The sequence below is a fragment of the Lactuca saligna genome, chromosome 4 (genome assembly GCF_052625555.1).
Source record: "Lactuca saligna cultivar CGN05327 chromosome 4, ASM5262555v1, whole genome shotgun sequence".
In the NCBI taxonomy this organism is placed as follows: Eukaryota; Viridiplantae; Streptophyta; class Magnoliopsida; order Asterales; family Asteraceae; genus Lactuca; species Lactuca saligna.
In genome coordinates this window covers 267,715,095-267,737,839 of record NC_136420.1, presented here as the reverse complement: position 1 = coordinate 267,737,839, position 22,745 = coordinate 267,715,095, and the positions used below count along the sequence as shown (strand labels likewise).

Genomic DNA, 22,745 nt, shown 5'->3' with positions numbered 1-22,745 from the left:
TGAAGTTGGATCCATCAAAGGTGACTTTCCCACACAAACTCATAAGAGTAAAGGAGCCATTAGGATTCGAGCCAGAAGCATTATTTGAAGACATCTGAAAGAGGAGAACAAGTTTAGTATAGATTTAAGAGAGTCCTTAATAAAACACCCAAATGTAATATTAAGGCTAGGATCCAATCACAATATAATATAACTTAGAAGAGGTATGCCGTAATCTAAGCTATACCATATTTGAAAGGTAGGTGAATGACGATTCACCAATTTCCACCACGAAAACCGAAATATTAGATATTAGGTTTTATAATTGGTTCTTAGAAATTCCTAGATTCTTTGAGATTCAATGAACTTTTCAAAGGCATGTTTCAATCTCGAGAGTGCCCTCCAAGTTTTGTGACTGGGATACCGAGGATCACAAAACGAGGTGTGAAGTAACCATGCAAATCACTTGGTACCCTTAAAGTTTATCACTAAATCGATGTGCCGGTAAACCACACACGCTCCACCGATACTATAATAAACCTTAAGTCACCCTTTACCTACCTTGTTAAGTCCAAGTTAGTGTGTCAGTTAACCACACACGCTCCACCAACGACTTAGACAAAGTGTAAAGTGTAATTTCATGGATTAGCACCTTATTCACATTTTCCTAAAGTAACTAAGATTGGGAATTTAATAAAACATTTAGTTACTTTATAATATTCATCATACTTTGAATGAGAGTTTATAAGTCCTTGTCTTACCCGTTCGGCTAACGACCCTCCACCAGTCAAGCAAGCGGTGGGTGAGAGTAGACACCCATTAAGTCACCATTTTATAGGCAACAACCTTATACCCACCTTATAGACCGGCTTCGTGAATGAGGCGTACTAGCGGTAAGACGACTTTATTCTTATACATACATACATATATATATATATATATATATATATATATATATATATATATATATATATATATATATATATATATATATAATTATTAAATCATCATAATATAAGTATAAGGGTTGAATTTTAACTTTTAAAATTCTAGGGGTTGGAACTAAAGTTTTAACTTAACTTTACTTGTTCCAAAACTTGAGGGCAAGTTTTGTAACTTTCAAAACTTTTCATTTCTTGTAACTTATGAGTTTAATAGAGTAATAAAATGAAGACTCTTCATTTTTCTAACTCTTGTGTTTGTTTTAATGGTTTTAATTCAAGTGTGACTCTTGGTTTTCCATAACTTGAGGACAAGTTATGGACTCCATTAAAACACATTATGATCAAGAATTAATCTACCACATAGGTTACAAATAATTCCTATGATCATCTAAAACATCATAAGAACAAGAACATGAATATGAACACATTCATAAATTACACTTAAAACTTTGTAATTTTGATAACTAGTTGTTGTAAATGAATTAGCAAAGACATTACACCACCAAAAACAAGTTTTCAATTACCAAAACAGTTTAGGGTAATGTTTCTAATTCATTTCCAGCAACTAAATCGAAATTCTACAATTAGTCGACCCTACTCGCCGAGTGCATGAACTCACTCGCCAAGTTGGTTGAAGATACACATGAACTCGACGAGTCCCCCCTATAGACTCGACGAGTCCACTCACAGACAGCAAGATTTTCGACTTTTTTTTTTCAACTTTTAAGCACAAATAAAAAACAAACAAGCCTAGGCTCTGATACCACTGATGGGTTTTGAGCATTCTAACACTTCCTAAGTGTACATGCAACCCTAATAACCTTGGATCTATGTTTGTCTAATTATCATGCAAAGTTGAATTCCAAGGTTATATTCCTATCTAGCATACATGGAGAACAATTTTAACTTGAATAGTAGATAGAATAACTTACCTTGTTGTTGTTTGTGTTCCTTGAAACCTTGTGAGCCTAGCACCCCAAGTGTGATGCCTCAAATGCTTCACACAACACCAAATGCTCTTGGAAGAACTTATGAGAGAACACACACTTCTCAAAAATCGGCCAAGCCCTCTTGTTTCTTAGTGTAACCGATTTTGGTGGAGAATATGTTTCTTATATAGTGTTGACACATTTAGGGTTAAACCCTAATGTGTCATGACTCTTCATTTCCATGACCCATGGGTTTGTAAATCCTATGGAGCATCCATGGAGCATCCTATGGGTGGAACCCAACTTGATAATCCATGGAGTCTCTTAGCCCACTATACAAGATATGGATGATTTACATAATCAACCCATATATTTAATTAGTTATCTTTTGATCACATAATTAATTCTAAATTAATTCTTGATCAAACTAATCAAATAATATTATTAATATATTAGAACTTATAATATATTAATAATCTCCAAGTGTTATTTCTCTCATTTAGTCTATCCAATTGCATGGTGCCATGCAACCCAAATGGACCATGCCGGGTCGGGTCAAGTACATACCAGAAATAGTTATGGACTTAGACACCTTATCCAACAGATCCTTCGATTCGTCGAGCTAATATTTAACAAATAAAACTAATTAAGTTTGGGATTCTCATCACTTAACCTTAAGTCCTCACTAGGGTAAAAGACCATTCTACCCCTAACATACTGTTATCCCAAAATGCAACTCTTTTCATAACCTGTCCCAAATATGATAATTGCTCCCACAAGGCCCAATATATGGCCCAATTTCCAATTGGGCCTAATTCTTTATCATGGGCCTTAGCCCATTGCCCTAAAAATATTTCTTCATCCCATTAGCCAATTTCCCGGTGGTCCACTTCAGCCTAAGCCACTATTCCATGGAAGTGGCCCAAACCGAAGCCCAAACAACGCAAAGCCTAACTTAGTGAGTATATGGGGGCATACTCATTTGTATGCTAAGCGTACAGGCTGTATGGCTTGTACGCTGTGTATATGGGATTGTACGCTCATCATACTCTCCTGTTAAGGGATAATCCCAAAAAAATCTTAACCCCTTAAGACCTAAATCTACAAACGTAAATTTGAGTCCATTAAAGGGTCTTAATCCATAAAGTCAATTACTTGGCGGCTTGCAAACCCCTAAATGGGACCATGATTGAAATATGAGAACCTACATCTTTGAAAGTAGACAACACACATCAAGATCACCAAGATGGAAAATATGTGAGGGACTCAATTAGCACCAAGGGTGACATCCCTAAGCCTTGGAATCGGTCTTGAAAAATAAAGTTTCATCCTTGGAACCAAAAAGGTCCAAACACTTAACACAATAGATCTAAGTACTTAGAGATCAAGTTGAAGGCTTTATACCTTAAAAAGGTCTGAAATGAAGCAATAATCCCAGATCTACACTTTCTCCTTTGCACCACCACCTTGCTTTGACCTTTACTTCCTTGGAGAATGGATCAAAACAACAAAAATGCTCTCAAGAGGCCTTCCAAGAACAAGAACACACAAAATATGGATTAGGGTTTCATGGGAGCTGCCTAGGGTGAGGGGGAGGCTGGACTTTCTATTGGGTTTTGTTTACTATAACACTCCTATGGTGTACATATAACCCTAATAGCTTTGGATCTAAGTTTTCTCTAGTTATACATGTAATAAAATTACCAAAGCATGAAGCCTACAACTAGCATACAAATTTGGTACATGAATCATAAATTCAAATTAGAAGAATACCTCTTAATTGTAGCTTATAGTTTTTGGCCTTTCAAGAGTTTAGCACCTCAAGTGTGATGCCTCAAATGGTTCACAAACACCATGAACAAAGGAGGACTTTGAGAGAGAGGTTAAGCCTCACTAAACTCGGCTAGGGTTCTCTTAAAACTCATTAGAGTCGATTTTAGCTGTAAGGAAATACATATATAGTGTAGGATTCTAAGAATCATGGGTAAACCCTAATCCATATACTTAGGTTATGATTCATATCTCATGTGGGCTAACTCTTCATTGATACTTACATAAACTTAGCCCAACATGGATCAATAGCCCAAACAATGTGTGTGTCTATATATATATATATATATATATATATATATATATATATATATATATATATATCACTAATTTACATAATCAGTCCCTGTTAATTTAATCAGTCTCTTTTGATCATTAAATTAATTCCAAATTAATTCTTGATCAATACTAATTAAATAATATGATTTCAAAATTAATATATTATACTTATAATATATTAATAAATCACAAATAAACTCTTTCTCAAATATCCATATATTAGATTGTTCTGGTGAAGGCAACCCAAATGGACCATGCTACTCTCGGGTCAAGTACATACCAATTATAGTTATGGGATTAGACAGCTAATCCGACAGTCTCCCACTTGGATCAGTCTAATAATTATTATTGCAAGTATGACTCTAAAACCCCGACTATCAATCGTAGCTCTCAAAATCCGTTGCCAAACTCTGATATATAGTCAATGACACGTCCATTAGATAAAGGATCATATATGCCTTGATTCTAGATGTCACATGAACTGAGACATGGATTATAATCATTCCCTCTGTTCATGTGTTATTTCCTGATTTCCGATTTATGAAGACTGACTGATTGAATAAATCAAATCAGTCCAGGCTTGGCTAAGCACTTAGGGTTGTCATGACTAAATCATCGAGGGGCCCACATATATCGCTTTTATCGACATTGGGTAAAAGTAACGGATAAACTTCGACTCAAATGATTTCCTATACTTATTCATCAAATCACACACAACAATATGTTTTATAACACCAAGTTACTAGTGCGTTTACATATGTCAATGTGCAACCGACTTGTAAACTACAACTCACATGTCTCGGTTTCAAGAATATAAGATATTATCGTCTCATGATCACTCGTGAAAAAATCCATGAAGTGATTCAAAGAAGCGTGGGTTTAATCCAATACTCAAATCTTATTACATGAGTACTCATGAACACTGCAGCAAACTTGTGCTATGTCTAAACTCCTTTAGACAATCTATAGACCTATTCATGATAATCTAGCTTCAATACCTACTTCCAAAGTATGATCGACTATGGATAGGTTGAATAACCTATTTATTCAGGTAGTCAAAACATGCAAAGTCAAACACAAGAATAATCGAATCCAATATGGTCTCAAAATATTTGAATATAAATAAAACACCTTTTATTTAATCACCACATTGATTTCACATTATTCATTGTATAATGCTTCGATTTATCAACTTTACACTTGAATTAAAACAATAGTTATGCCATGCTCCAAGCATGCACACTATGTTTGCCTATGGTCCTTACTTTGTGAAATAGATCAATTGTAAACATTTCCAGCGACACTCATTTCATAATTCCAAATCCTTATCGTAAGTGTAAGAATACAAAGTCCTTCCACTTACTGTAATCTATTAGATTCTAAGCTTATATGCAGTGATCCTTTTGTAACGACTATGTACACAAGTCATAGAGACTTTGCCAATTACAAAACATTCCATTGGAGATTGTTACAAGACAATTCCATAGATACGAAGTCTCATATTCAAAGCACACTCCTTTAAACATCCTTATTGCATAAAAGTTTCTAACTTACCCATAGATCTTTGATATCCAACTCCCACTATGGAAATGTTTTCCATAATTACCATATGACTATCCATTCTTAATATAACCCCATCTATTTAGAATTATATCAATATGGTCCATTCATTACTATACTTCCAACTATCCACAAGCAACCAATCCTTGGTAAGCCTCAGATTGTCCTTGACGGTTATTTAATAACTTTAGTCATATCTGGTTCTAGTCATTTTTCCCTCTTAATGCCCTAGGCATTTGGAAAACTAGAACACGTGAATATTATGGCATATGCAATTGATCCTATATTCGAAGCATATGAGACATGATTCATAATATGTTACATAAAGACATGATACCTAACCAGTCTTATGCTATAATATTTCCATATATGGAATTTCTTTATGTTGAATCATTTCAACATAGAATTCACCTATGTTTATGATTCAATTAAAATTTTAGTCTAAGCTTTTAGATTCGAAATGAAGTATAAGTATCCTCTCCCTTACTATAGCGAAACAAATTTTCAAATTCTACAACTTTGCAAAATTCTTAACCTTTGTTTCCTATAACTAGTATTGCTAACTTGCAACTTATCATGATAATTATATTCTTACTAGCATAACACTTAATCTCCCACTAGCTTTGACATGTACTCAGAAATCAGCTGGACTTCTAGAAATCGATACTTATTGACTTTCTTACCAAAGTTTAGATTTCTAATACGAGATGCTTCGATAAGCCTTTATCTAGGCTTCTCAAACTTATACACCTTTCCTTAGATTTCTTATATATACATATATATATATATATATATATATATATATGTGTGTGTGTGTGTGTGTGTATATACACATACGTATACACTATTTCAGAACTCACTACAGTAAGTCCCGAATGTTTAGATTATTTTCCATTTCTCACAATTCAAACTATGAAGAGGGATGCCGTAGTCATAATCAAATTTGAGAACGCAAATAACATAACTGTTATCTCCTTAAAATCTACTTAGTGAAAGTGTTTCCTCACAATCATTTTCATGAATTTGAGAGAAACCTTATGACAATTAGATTTTATGGTGTATGTGTTCCTATCCATGTGAATTCGTCATAACCATAATCCAAAGACAAGGTTAGTGACAAATCCAAGCTCACATGGACTGAACTTGTTTAATCTTAATTTCTTGCCACTTGGTAGTATGAGGGTTTACCATGTCTTCCAAGTTGTTGAGCAGCTCACCCTTACTGATTAATGAACTTTCACTGATCAAGGTGCTTTGCCTTATGCAAACAATTGAGTACTCATAGAACTCACATGCATAGTCAACCAACTGGAATGGGCTCAAGAATAAGAATATGTTAACACGATAGGTTACAAACCTTAAGTCATGTGCTATGATTAATAACAGGTTTATTCTTGATTAGTTCTTGAAACTTTTCAAGATCTTTAAGATTCCTACTGACCTCTTGACATATAAGACTCTCTTTGTCAAGAAACATTACTTGTCAAATAAATATTCAAGAGTTATTGTGGTTTCTTATCAAGACAAACACTTCTGACAATTGGTCTTAGTTGCTCTTTGTTTTATCCAAAACATCACAAATTACCAATTTCAAATGTACAAGAGTAAGAAACATTTTACTATACATTTGATAAGTGTTATAAACAATTCTTAAGATTATGTCACTCAAGTTACAATCTTGGAATATGACTCTAAGACTTAATTTTGGAACGAAGTACGATTCACCTTTTGATTTAGCCATTTCAACAATCCCCGATTCCTCTTCTTAGCCATACAAGTGCACTTTAGAGGATCAATTGTGATATGGTTCTATAATCACTAAGATGATCATAAAACATGAAACTCAATTACTCTCCCTTCTTTTCATATTGGAGAAACTTTTATCTTTCTGCCTAATTTGATTCTTCTTCTTCGTTCTGCTATCTATTGAAACCTTTTCAAAGATTAAGAATTACACTTAATTTTGTATGTACAACCATATTTACTAAACTTTTAGTAAACCATAACAAGTAGTCTTATCGTTCTTTGTGGTGGACCTGACCAGTACACAACCAAGTGTACCGGATCCCCTAGTCCTTCACTTGACTCACATATACATGTGAACAAGGAATTAGTCTTAATTTCCCAAAGACGAAGGTTCGCATACATCACACAATACAAGTTGCATGATTCCAAGTTTCTATCTAACTGATACTTGGGTGATAAGAATCTTTCCTTATTTTGTAAATTTTGACACTACCACAAACGAAAGAATCAAATCCACTGTCAACATTGCTAACAATAGAAACACACAAACATCAATTTTCACAAATGCCATTGCAAGGATATATAAAACAATATAAATTTCAAAAAAATTCTTTATTTATAATATGCGGAAAAACTTTTCCTTACAAAGATGAAAACTATGTTACTAAATATTTCTAAGCAATCTATCATAACTCTTAAGTAGCATCTCAAAAATATGATCATCGAACCATGCGATCGAAATCCATCTCTTCATGATCAGACTTAGCATACTCTTCCTTTAATCTTCCTTTGATCCTAAAAAACATCAAAATGTAAATACTTTACATTATATATTAAGAATCTCCAAATAGGAACTTAATGGACTTAGATAGTGGACTTACCTAAAGCAGAGTCAAACATTTCGACTTTACCATCCTTATGGTCCTTCAGGTAGATACAACAGATTTGTAACCAATTCCACTTCTCTTGGCAATAGAAGCAAAAAGATTCTTTTGCAATGGTACATGAGATAATCTCAGACTTAGCCTTTCCTTTTTCCTTGGAAAGTGAAATCTTTCTGCACTTCCAATTTTTCCATTGTCAATGTCCATGGAGGTTTGGGAAGTAGATCTTACAATCAAATTTGCATTACCAGTACGCTAACTCGTTGCTGATTCTGCATCAATTAGAAAATAGGTAAGATCGATAAGAGACATGTCACGGTTTTTCATATAGTAATCTTAAATGAACTCACCATATGACTTAGGAAGTGATTGAAGAACCAACTCGATAGCCAACTTCCTCGACAGAACAACTCCTAACATTCTCAGCTTGTCAATGCGTGACTTCATCTCCAAGACATGTGCACACACAGACATTCCATATTGGTGTTTTCTAGCAAATAGGGCTTAAGTGACCTTGGAATTTTCATGTCTTTGAACTTGTGGGTTAGTGAGAGTTATTGGATGAGGTGTAGGAAGTGAAGTATGATTTCCATTTCCACGATCCAGTAGTGGGACATCAGCTTCATAAGGAAAGCTTTTTCCAAAAGATTTGGGAAGACCATAGTTGTCTTACCTAGACATCTATAATGGGAGAAATTCAAGTTAGTTGATTTAAGTCCTTAATATATCACCCAAAATGAAATATTCAGGCTAGGACCCAACACAATATTCTACAATTTGGAAGAGGGATACTGTAATCCAACTGTAAAATATTTGAAGGTAGGTAAATGATAATTTACTAATTCCCACCATGAAAAACGAAAATGACTTTTAGTTTTTAAATGAATTGAAATTCCTAGATTCTTTGAGATTCTTTGAACTTTTCAATGACATGTTTAAATCTCGATTATGCCCTTCAAGTTTGTGATTGGGATGCTGAGGATCACAAACAAAGTGTGAATAACCATGAAAATTAGGTTGTTATACTTAATGTTACAAATCACCTAATCAATGTTCCGGTTAACCACACATGCTCCATTGATCCATGATTAACATCGAGCTACCCATTTCCATCCATCATTAGTCCCATATTAGTGTTTCAGTTAACCACACACGTTTCACTAATGACTAATAAGGTGAAATGTGCAATTTCATGGGTTAGCATTAAATTCACGTTTTTCTTAAGTAACTAAGATTGGGAATTTATAAAAGTATTTAGTTACTTGGTATTAAATTATACTTTTAATAAGAATTAATGTCCTATCCTACCCGTTCAGCTAACGACCCTCCACCGGTCAAGGAAGTGGTGGGTGAGAGTGGACGCCTATTAAACCACCATTTTATAGGCAGTAACCTTATACCCCCTTTATAGTCTGGCTTCGTGAATGAGGCCTACTAATGGTAAGACTGACATTTTACTTATACATATATAATATATTAAACTTTTAATTTTATATAGTATAAGGGTGTATTTTAAACATTTATTATACTAGGTGGTTTAATCTATTAATAAATTATACTCTTAATTTAATTAATCTTAATCCATGTTTTTATAGATGTATTAAACTTCTATTTTAATTAAACACTTTAATTAATTTAATAAAGTGCTTAAGGTGTAATTGAACTATTCAACGCATCTAGGTTATTAAAAATACAAATTTAAAACTATTTAATTGATTCATAAATTATTTACCCAAGAGATGCATCTTTTGAACCATTTCAATTAGTAGATGTTTTAGAATTCAATATTACAAATTGAAATCTTTTAATTAAACTTTTCAAATTACAAAACTTTAGGGCAAGTTTTGAAACTCTTCAAAATCCTTTTGGATTCCAACTTGAAGACAAGTTTTGTAACCATCCAAGACTCTTGAATTTCATAACTTATGAGTTTAATGCTATTTTAATGGATGAGACTTTTCATGTTGCATAACTTGAGTACAAGTTATGGAACTCATTACAAAACATTTAGATCAATTTTAACAAACAAAATTATCATATAATTCATGATTGATCTAACTAAACTCATATAGCAGGATAATATCAAATCAACAATTTACAAGTAACTTTGTTTATCATATAAAGCAACAATTATATTAAATATTTGACAATTATCTTTTGATTGGATGACTATAATCACTACCATATCATTAAAATACAATTTTTATGATTACAAAACAGTTTATGGTAATGATCCTAATCCAATTCTGGCAAAAAAACTCGAAATTTTGCAACAAGAAGCCTCTACTAGATGCGTGAATGAAATTGACTCCTCGAGTTGCCCTTTTAATGAGTGAACACGTCGAGTCAGTCAGTCGACTCGTTGATTCCATCAGCCAGCAGAAAATCAATTTTTTCAGTTTTGAAAAATAAGCAAGCATCAAATACAATGGAAAACTACCCATGGCTTTGATACCACTATTGGGTTTTGTGTACTATAACTCTCATATGGTGCACATACAACCCTAATAGCTTTGGATCTAAGTTTTCTGTAGTTATACATGCAATAAAATTTCCAAAGCATGAAGCCTACAACTAGCATACAATTTTGGTACATGACTCATAAAATCAAATAAGAAGAATACCTCTTAATTGTAGCTTGTAGTTTTGGCCTTTCAAGAGCTTAGCACCTCAAGTTATGCCTCAAATGGTTCAAAAACACCATGAACAAAGGAGGACTTTGACAGAGAGGTTAAGCACCACTAAACTCGGCTAGGGTTCTCTTAGAACTTATTAGAGCCGATTTTAGCTTTAAGGAGATACATATATAGTGTAGGATTCCAAGAGTCAAGGGTAAATGATAATCCGTACACTTAGGTTATGATCCATATCTCATGTGGGCTAACTCTTCATGGATACTTATATAAACTTAGCCCGACATGGATCAATAGCCCAAACAATATATATCACTAGTTTACATAATCAGTCCCCGTTAATTTAATTAGTCTCTTTTGATCACTAAATTAATTCCAAATTTATTATTGATTAATACTAATTAAATAATATGATTTAATATATTATACTTATAATATATAAATAAATCATAAATAACTTCTTTCTCAAATATCTATCTTATCAAATTGTTCTGGTGAAGGAAACCCAAATGGACCATGCTACTCTCGGGTCAAGTACATACCAATTATAGTTGTGGGCTTAGACACCTAATCCAACACTTTAAGGCATAATGTTCTTTATATATGGATCAAACCTAAATTTTAGGGTTTTGGGACTGAATGCATACGCTGCGCGTACCCTTTGGTATGCAGTGTGTACGTGCACGACATCCGCGACCATATATCGTGAGTACGTTGCGCGTACTTAGAGTGGTACGCCCTGTGTACAACACTCTTGAGCCCAAGCATGAGGACCAAATGGGTCAAAGCCCAAATCAACCCAACTCATCATGAAACCGCTTCTAGAATCTAGAAGTGAAGCGAACATCTTGCTCTGACACAACTGAATATGACACACCATGACGTTCCACCACCTCGTTTACATAGATCTCGGCTAGCTTCTCAGCCGATATACTCTCCTAGATCGGGATGAAATGTGCATTTTCGGTCAACAGATCCACAATGACCGAAATCGAATCCACTCCATGTGCAGTCTTGGGAAACTTTATGATGAAATCCTTGGTGATGTCTTCCTATTTCCACACAAGAATCTCCAACGGCTTCATCTTTCCATGAGGTCTCTGGTGCTCATCCTTGACTTTTCTGCAAGTCAAGCAACGCTCCATATACCATGCTATATCTCGCTTCATGCAGGGTCACCAATAATCAGGGCGAAGATCTCGATACATCTTCGTCGCCCTGGGATGAATGGAGAATCTTGACTTGTGAGCCTCCTCCATCAGAACTTGGCACCAACTGTCCCAATAAGGAACCCAGACCCCCCGCTACAGTGTCAACAACCTACAACCGTCATAATCAAATGAAGCTACCTAACCTATGATCCGCTCACACTTCGAGAACTCTTAGTTTATACCCTGGACCTGAGCCTCCCGAATCCTTTCCAACAACAAATTAATCATCGTTATCCTCAGGCATATATCCCGAATCGGAACCGAATCCCACCTTGCGGCTAAGAGCATGAGCCACCACCTTAGGCTTCTCCGAGTGATTAAGGATCTCATAGTAATAATCCTTTACCATGTATAACTAACAACGCCGCCTCATGTTCAGCTTCACCTGGTCCATAAGATACCTCAGACTCTTGTTGTATGTTTTAATGGTACAACGAACCCCATAGAGGTAGTGTTGCCAAATCTTGAGGGAAAACCCAACTGCTCCCAACTCCAGGTTGTGTGTCGAGTAATTCGACTCGTGAGGCTTCAATTACCTCGAGGCATAAGCAATGACGCGCCCTCTCTACATCAACACTGCACCTAAACCTGTAATAGATGCTTCGCAATACACTACGAAATCCTCAATGCCCTCTGGCAGGGTCAATATCGGTGCCTCATAGAACTTCTGCCTTATAGTCTCAAAAGCTGCTTGCTGATTAGGCACCCGACAGAATGTCATTGACTTCTTGGTTAGCCGAGTCAATTGGACAACAATATTGGAGAAATCCTAGATGAATCTCTAATAATAACCCACCAAACCAAGAAAACTCCAAATCTCAGATGGAGACCTCAAAACCTCCCACTACATCCTGACCTCTACCTTGGCCGGATCAACCAGAATACCCTCCTGGCTGACAAGGTGCCCTAGACAGTGCACCTCATGCAACCAGAAATTACACTTGGAGAACTTTGTGAAAAGCCTCTCCCTCCTCAATGTATCCATCACCTCCCTCAGGTGCTCCTCGTGTTGCTCCTGAGTCTTGGAATAAACCAATATATCATTGGTAAAGACTATCAAAGACCAATCCATCATCGGTCTATACATGCAGTTCATGAGATCCATGAACATGGCAGGAGCATTGGTGGTGCCGAACAGCATCACCATGAACTCGTAATAACCATAGCAAGCCCAAAAGGTTTTCTTCTGCACATCGTCATCCCTAACTCACATCTGGTGATAACCGGATCCCAGATCAATCTTGGGGAACCAAGATGCACCCTGAAGCTGGTCAAATAAATTGTTAATTCTCGGGAGGGGATACCGGTTCTTCACTGTTAACTTATTCAACTCTCGGTAATCTATACACATTCGATGTGACCTGTCCTTCTTCTTCACAAACAGAATAGGGGCTCCCCATGGCAAATTAATCGGTCTGATAAATCCCTTGTCTAACAGCTCTTGCAGCTGTTTAGACAACTCCTGCATCTCAGGAGGAGCCAACCAATATGGTGCCTTGGCTATCGGAGCCGCACCAGGAACGAGGTCAATCCTAAACTCTACCTGCTTCTCTAGAGGTACGCCAGGAAAATCCTCTGGGAACATATCCAGGTACTCTCGTACAATCGCTAAATCGTGCACGGTCACCTAACCCTTCTCCCAAGTATCCATGACGTAGGCGATATACCCTGCGCAACTCTGCTGAAGGTAGTGTCTCACCCTTGCTTCCCAAAACAAAATTGGCCCACACTGTGGCCTTTCGCCCTGAATCACCAAGCCTCCTCCACTTGGGGTCTGAACTCGCACTAGCTGGTGCTCGCAGTCGATCACTGCCCCATTGGGGCTAAACCAGTCCATACCCACGATAACCTAATTCCCTCGCAATCGAATAAGCACTAAATCCACAAAATACTACTCATCAAACAATTGTAGTGTACATCCCTAGTGAACCCTTGCAGCCTGAACGGTCGAATCATCCGTAATCGCTACATCAAGGGGACACTCTAGCTCCCCCGGAGCTCCATCAGATCGCTTAATAAGCACGAGCGATAAAAAAGATCGAGTAGCCCATGAGTTGAATAACACCAGAGAAAATATACCGTTCGCTAATAACGATCCCGTCACAACATCGGGAGCTGCACGTACCTCCTATGCTGTCAGCTGGAAGGCCCTGATCTTCACCACAGGCGCCTCCGTCCGGCCCTGATGGCTAATGATAATCATCAATGTAGTAGGAGTGGGTACTGCCACCTGTCCTTCTGCTACTAAACTCGAGCATTGGGACCTTTTGTGTCCCCTCTGATTTCACTGGAAGCAAATCAGAAATGATACTTTGGTGGTGGTGGTAGCAATACAATCCCTGCTGGCATGACTAGTTCAGATGAACTTAAAGCAACCCGAACTACCCGTCCTACACGTCCCCTCATGCATCTTGCCACACTTGCTGCAATGGCAACGGACCTGCTGGCTCCTCAATCTGTGATCCAATACCTTGGGCTTCTTGCCCGAACTCTCTGTCTGAACCCCATCTCGTTTCCTCTTCCTCTCCATCTCTAAATCCAGCTCCCTCTCCCAAGCCCTCGCTATCATATCCTCTAACGTTTTACAGCTGGATCGGCTAACAAACTGACGGATATCGTTCCTCAGCATCTCATGGTACCAGGCCTTCTTTATCTCCTCATCCACTACATATTGCGAAGCAAGAAGGGCCCTCTCCCTGAATATGGCGATGATCTCGGCCACCATCTCAGTAGCCTGCTGGAGGTCCTGGAACTCCGGTTCCAGTTGATGTACCTCAATCACTGGTGCAAACTCTGCCCTGAAGCTGGTCGAGAAATCACTCTAGTTCATCGCATCGATAATGGCATCATCTCCGATAGCTCGTCCAATCTCCTCCCACCAATCACGTTCCCTGTCCTTCAGGAGGCAGGAAGCAAGTCAGACCTCGTCCCCCTTGGGACATCTGCTGGTGCGAAAGGCATTGGCGAGATCTGCCAACCACCTTCTGCTAGCAGTGGGGGTCCCTAGCCCCATGGTAGTCTGGAGCTCCACAATCTCAGAACTCGTTGAACGTCAATGTGCGCTTCCCTATCATGGCCGCCATCTTGGTGCAGAATTCACTCAGCCTCTCATCAAGAATCCTCAAAATGTCCTCCTTGACCATATTGAAGATCACAGGAGTCTGGTCAATGATACTGCGTGTGATCTCAGATGAAATGAACTCCATCATCAGATCATCAAGATGCCCGACTCCAAATCCCGAGCATGATCCTTCATCGGCGCCAGAACTACCAACTGGTCTAGCGCGTAGCGTCACCATACTGAAAGTACACCATAACAATCATCGGAGTACTCATCATAACTTGAGGGATCTCACACACTACAATTTCCCTGGGTTTATCTCAGCCCTCCTTGACTCGAGTATGGATCCTATGCTTTTAGTAGTACGGGCCCATATTACCTTCCACATATATCCATTCTTTCCTCAATAAATTCCTTGACTCCACTGAGTCTCTTTCACTACTACTGCTTTCCACACTAATCTCATCCTAGGCTTACCCGAGGGTAATCTCCGAACCACTCTCCGCTATTAGCTGCATAAGAAGTCCCTACTACCTTTCCTTAACTAGCTTGCGAATACCATTAGATATTACTAAGACCTAATAATTCTTCTAATGAGAGGTCTCTTCCTACAATAGTTAGACTTAAACGAGAACTGCGAAATAGGGCTAAACCTAACCTTCTAAAACATCATGGTGTGTGCAATGCATTCACCCTGAGCTCTTCCCTTTGCTACCAGAAGTACCTGAAACCAAAACTGAAAACCATAAGCACGAAGCTTAGTGAATTTCCTCAAACTGCCACATACCATACATATAATCACATAATCACATATAAACATATCGTGGGCTCCGCTCGGCATCGAGCCCTACCCGACATCGGACAGTGTCCGACATCGGGCCACGCCTAGCATCAAGCACAGCTTGGTATACATATAAACATATGAATAAATACACATATAATAATCACATAACTTAATCATAGAAACATTCCTCAGGCCTCGCCCGACATCGGACCGTAATCCGGAAACATACAAATACAGACACATGCAAGAATCTCAAACACATCAAGCATACAAATATTCCTCAGGTACCGCACGACATCAGACCGTAGTCTGGAAAGCATAAAAACATTTTGCAGGCATCGCCCGACATCAGACCATAGTCCAGAAAGCATAAAAACATTCCTCGACCAATGCTCGACATCAGATCATAATCCAAAAAACATGTAAACATACATCGAGCACCGCCAAACATTGGACCATGGCCCACACAAAATACTATCATAAATATGGATTGGTATCGATTCCTTCAACCCGTTCAAACAGGAGGAAAACTCATCTCACAAAGCTAAATAATACAGATGATCCCTGACTGCTGATCCTTCGAATCCCCGAGCTACTAATTAACAAATAAAACTAATTAAGTTTGGGATTCTAATCACTTAACCTTAAGTCCTCATTGGGGTAAAAGACTATTGTACCCCTAACATACTCTTATCCGAAAATTCAACTCTTCTCATAACGTGTGGCGTAAATGAGATAATTAGTCCCATAAGGCCCAATATATGGCCCAATTTCCAATTGGGCCTAATTCTTTCTCATGGGCCTTAAACCATTGCCATAAAATATTTCTTCATCCCATTAGCCAATTTACAGGTGGTCCACCTCGGCCCAAGCCACTATTCCTTGGAAGTGGCCCAAACCGAAGCCCAAACAACGCAGAACCTAACTTAGTGAGTACGTGGGACGTACTCATCTATACGCTAGGCGTACATGCTGTATTGCTTGTACGCTACATGTACGGGCTTGTATGCTCATCAAACTCACCTATTAAGCCATAATCCCAAAAAGATCTTAACCCGTTAAGACCTAAAGCTCCAAACGCAGATCTGAGTACATTGAGGGTCTTAACCCATAAAGTTGACTACTTGGCGGCTTGCAAGCCCAAAAATCGGCCCATAATTGAAATATGACAACCTACTTATTTAAAAGTGGACAAAAGTCATGCATGAACACATCAAGACCTCTAAGATGGAAACTTTGTGAGGGACTCAATTAGCACCAAGGGTGGCAACCCTAAGCCTAGGAATCAGTCTTGAACAATAAAGTTTCATCATTGGGACCAAAAAGGTCCAAAAAATCAACACAATAGATCTAAGCACTTAGAGATCAAGTGCAAGGCTTTATACATTAAAAAGGTCTGAAATGAAGTAACAATCCCAGATCCACACTTTCTCCTTTGCACCATAACCTTGCTTTGACTTTTACTTCCTTGGAGAATGGATCAAAACACCAACAATGCTCTTAAGAGGCCTTCCAAGAATAAGAACACACAAAATGTGGATTAGGGTTTCGTGGGAGCTGCCTAAGGGTGAGAGGGACGATGGACTTTAGGGCATAATGTTCTTTATATAGGGATCAACCCTAAATTTTAGGGTTTTGGGGACTGCATGCGTATGCCGCATGTACCCTTTGGCACGCAGCGCATACGCGCATGACATCCGCGACCATATCTCGTGAGTACGTTGCGCATACTTAGAGTGGTACGCCCCGTGTACGACATTCTTGAGCCCAATCACAAGGACCCAATGGGTCTGGGCCCAAATCAACCCAACTAATTATCCCAACAATTAAATATATAATACATTGGAGAATATCGAGCGTTACATAAATTTTAGTGCCAAATGCAAAAACTAAATTGTAATCTCAATTTAACTAAAATATTTCATAAATATATTTTTACAATCCTTAAAAGTTTTCAAATAAGTATCTTAAGTAACTTATGCTAACAATAGTTAAAAACCCTATATATATGATTATATTGTTACCTTTAAAAGCAAAAAAACAATGTTTGATATTTTAAATAAGTACAATGATAGAAAAGTTAAACAAATAAAATTTAAAAAATTAATTAACAATAACAATAACTATAAATAACATTAAATCATATATTATATTTAATTTTAATCATGAGTAACTCGTGGGTAGAGGTCATTCAAATGATTGATATTAAACAGTTTTAATAAATGTATATATTATTATATAATTCAAGATAATCAATATATTATATCAACTTAGTAAAAGAATTATTATGTTAAATTTAACAATATTATTGTTATATTTAAAAAACATTCATTTGTAAAGATTTCAACAGTATAAGTGTTTCTACGCAATACGCGGGTATTCACCTAGTATACTTATAAAACAAACATTTTTCCTTGAACCTTGTGTATTTGAAACCCCCAAGACTATTCAAGTTATATAATTTAATTTATGATTTATTGAAACGTTGTGATTTGTAACTTCCAAAACTCTTCAAATCATGCTATTTAATTGATTGGTCAAATGAAATATTTAGTATGTATAAGAACATTATAGCTTGCATATTGCATGTATGTCAACACAAAATGATATATTATATTAATAGAGTTTGAAGAGTTATGCGAGTGCTTCCATATATGTAAGAAAGCAAGTGCAACATTGCCAAATGTAAATGGAAGTAAATGTAAATTTGATGCATTTAGCGTTTTATATATTAACCAAGTTTCAAATTTGGGTATGTGTATAAAAATATACTTGTGACAATTTTTTTAATTTTATATGTTATGTAGATTTTTATAATCATAAGATGATGAAATGAGACTGATAATTACTTCTCATAAGCTTCTGGTAAATCAACCTTTAAGCTAACTATCAGTTAGACCAATTAATTTTGTTAACATGTATGTACTTTTATATATATTCTTTCTCTTTTATGTTAAGACAATCTATTTTTTCGATCAAGAGAACATTATTCAAAATGTATTTTATGCTATTAGTTAGATACTATGTTAGGTTCTATCATTTATTTTATTGTAAATAACATCAATAGAACTTTTATTAAAAGGAATTTACAATTATTATTCCAAACTGTTGGTGATAATGACGAATTAGAACAAATGATTTTAAATATGATATAACTTTGTTGTTGAAAACCAAAGATTATTTATGTGTTATAAAAATACATTTATTATGTTCTTGCAAAATTTATATGTATTTATATATTTTTTAAATGTTTTTTTTAGAGTAATAACAATAACTACTCTATTATATCTTGTTATATTACTCAATTTCCTTTTTCCTATTCACTCTTCACTGTAAAGTTAAATTATATATATATATATATATATATATATATATATATATATATATATATATATATATATATATATATATGAATACGTTTATAAGAAAATAATATTAATACTTTTATAAGTATAAGTGATATAAAAATACTTCATGTGTAACATTTCTAACTACCAAACCCACTATTAACATTTTTTTTTTTTTTTTTTTTTTTTTTTTTTTTTTAAAATTGGTCATAGTACTTAACAATTATTATAGATTTGAAATTCAAATCACTATCTTACATGGACCTTTCATCCCCTTCTAATATATCATAGCTTTAAGGACAAAAGTAAAAGAACAATACTGTACGATAACCTTTTTTTAATGTAATAATGAAGAAATTTCATACAAGTAGTGTTTAATTAAATAAAAATAATAATAGTTTAAAATAACGTAAAAATACAAAGTAGATTATAATATATTAAAAATGATTGTTATTTGAAATAATAATAATAATAATAATAATAATAATAAATTTTTTAATAAAAATACTTAAATAAATTATTTCAAAACCATTTAAAATTACCTATAGTTCTTATTAAATTAAAAACTTTATTATTTAAACACAACTTATTATATCTATCTTATCGTATACTTAAAATAATTATAAAATTATTTAAAACTTAGTGTAAAAATTATTATTTTAATGATAAATTCTAATAATATTGTTATTATAACATATAATTATCAATATTTATATTACCTTATTACATATAACTTAAGAGTTTAAAACTCCTATTACAACTCAAAAGTTTTCAATTTTAAATGCAGTTTTGATTAGAAATTTAATGTAATTAATCATGAATTTTTTTTCACTACATTCAAAAGTTTTTAGTCATTTATTTATTTATTACTTTTTAAGTCATGATTATTAATATTCAATGCTTTTTTATTTTCTATTTATTTATACGCACTACAACTATATTTGTACTATATAAATAAGTTTTGATCAAAATATGTTTGAAAATATTTATGATTCAAACATGAAAAGAGTTGAAAAAATCAGTTTTGTCGCAGCAACAGTTATTTCAATGCGATTTTTTATAACAATATTTATATATATCAAATGTAAATGTATGTTCATTTCAAGATATTCCTTTTGAATGATTTATAAGTGTTTAATAAGTTTTGTTTGATGTAAATGTTATACAAAATGTTGTAATGTTTTTATGTTGTTAAAATTTGTAGTATTTTTCATATTATTTCATATTTGTTTTATATACAAATCAACATATGTTTTATATATAATTGCATAACTTAATACATTCTATAAAATCATCAGAAGTTATAGTATTTATGTTTTCATACTACATTGTTATTTGATATAAATACATAATATAAAACAGTCTATAAAATCATCAGTTAATAGTAAAAATAACCAATGATATAAACTTCTTAGAGTTAATAAAACTAAAAGTTTAACTATAAGTTTTTATTTGCTACTAACATTGGTTATTGCATGTATAAATACTAAATGACAATTTTTTAAATTTTATTATTTTAATTAAATAATTATATGTTCACGCAACACGTGAGCATTTGCCTAGTAGACTTATAAAAGATGGATTTTTACTTGTACCATATGAATTTGAAACCTCCATGACTTTTCAATTACTTTCTAATAATTATTATAATCTGATTAATAATTTTAAATTAATGCAAAAACTGAATTCTATTTATAAATTAACTAAACTACAATATTAAAATATCATAATGTACTTCTATTTATAAAATTATGACTTTAACTTTTTATATATTATTGTTAACTTATTAGTTTAGATATGTTGTCTTATATGAACAATTGTCATTTTAAAATCATAATTTTTGTATAATCTATGATTTTATGAAAAATACTTAAATTATTAATTTCAAGATAATGTTAAACAGTTAACTTAAATTAAAATTTCAATTAAACTTAAAAGAAATCGAGAGTTTATTTTATAAATACTTAAAAGTTATAAATTTAGTATTAAACCTAAATTGTAATCCTAAATTAACAAAAGAAAAAAATCATGAAACTATTTTTTTTATCATCATTGATAATTTTCAAATAAGTAACTTAAAATTAGTTAGAATAATAATAGTTAAAAGTAATATTATATAAAAAAATTATAATATATTAAAAAAACAATTTTTGTTGATTTAAATAATTAAAGTTAAAGAAACTAACAATATTCCTCAAATAAATTTTAGAAAAACTAAAAATTTGAAACGAAATTAAAATATTTAACAGTTTCCAAATACGTTATCTTTTATAACTTAAAACAAAAATAGTTAAAAGTAACATTATATACAAAAATTATATTGTTACCTTTAAAAATAAAAACATTGTTTAATGTTTTAAATAATTAAAATGATAAAAATTAAAATCTATAGCAAATGAACTTTTTAAAATTAGTTAATCTTAACTGTAACTATAAATATCATTAAACCATATATTTAATTTATTTATTCACGAGAAACCCGCATGTAGATGCTATTGACACAATTGAGATTATAGAATATTCAAAGTCTACATTGTCAGATAATTCAAAACAAATAATGTTTATATCAATTTATTATATATATATATATATATATATATATATATATATATATATATATATATATATATATATATATATATATATATATATATATATATATATATATATATATATATATATATATATATATATAAGAGTTACCAACAATGATATTGATATATTTAAAAAATATATATTTGTAAAGATTTCAAATATATTGTTGTATTTTGCTGCGAGTATTCATCTAGTGTTTTGATAAAACTAATACAATAACCGAATAACCATAAAACTGAATCATAATAACTGAACTATTTGAAAATTAATTGTTTTGATTTTAATTTTTGATAATTGAAATCTAATTGTTCGGTTACAATTTTACAGGGAAATTGATCCTATATTGATCGAACTGCTAATTAATAAATAATGTATATATTATATATTATAATTTGAAAATAATAATATGATGATAATTTCGACAAATAATAATATTATATCCTAAATAGATTCAATAAAATCCATGTATTAGTGTGTGTGTCAGGGAAAGGGGGGGGGGGGGGGGGAGGGAGCATCGTATCTTTTCTCTATTTTTTTCCGAGTGAAATTGTGTTTTTTTTTTTTCGGTTGACATTGAAACGAGTTGACTAGTATTTTTTGTAGTTAGTTGGTTTTTTATGTGTTTTTATATATAAATAACTAAATGTGTTGAACTGGACGATTCTTGAGTTGATTTACGTTGCACTTAATAGAATCCTAATATCACATAAATACATTTATGTATCTAAATTAGTGATTTCGTTAGATAAAGTGTTAAATAAACACTTGGTTTTGGTTAAGGAATATTACCGGGACTTGGTTGGATCGAGAAAACAGGTTTTCCCCACGGAAGAGCAGTTTACAGCCGTATATGGAGTTTACGGCCGAGAACCGGGTTTATGGCTGTGAACTAGGTTTGCAGCTTTTGAAGATCTGGGGGATTACAGCCGTAAACTCAAGAACAAGAGTGCTGATTTTCGACTA

The 22,745-nt window shown here is 34.0% G+C and overlaps 1 protein-coding gene across 1 annotated transcript in view; it reads right to left on the bottom strand.

Moving 5' to 3' along the window:
* LOC145040630 (zinc finger BED domain-containing protein RICESLEEPER 2-like) overlaps positions 1-14,720 on the bottom strand; it is a 54,616-nt gene extending 39,896 nt beyond the window's left edge. The window contains exon 1 of the mRNA XM_078988539.1: positions 14,381-14,720. Coding sequence (XP_078844665.1) covers positions 14,381-14,720 — 340 coding nt within the window. The remainder of the gene's footprint in view (positions 1-14,380) is intronic.
* Positions 14,721-22,745: the final 8,025 nt, after the last annotated feature.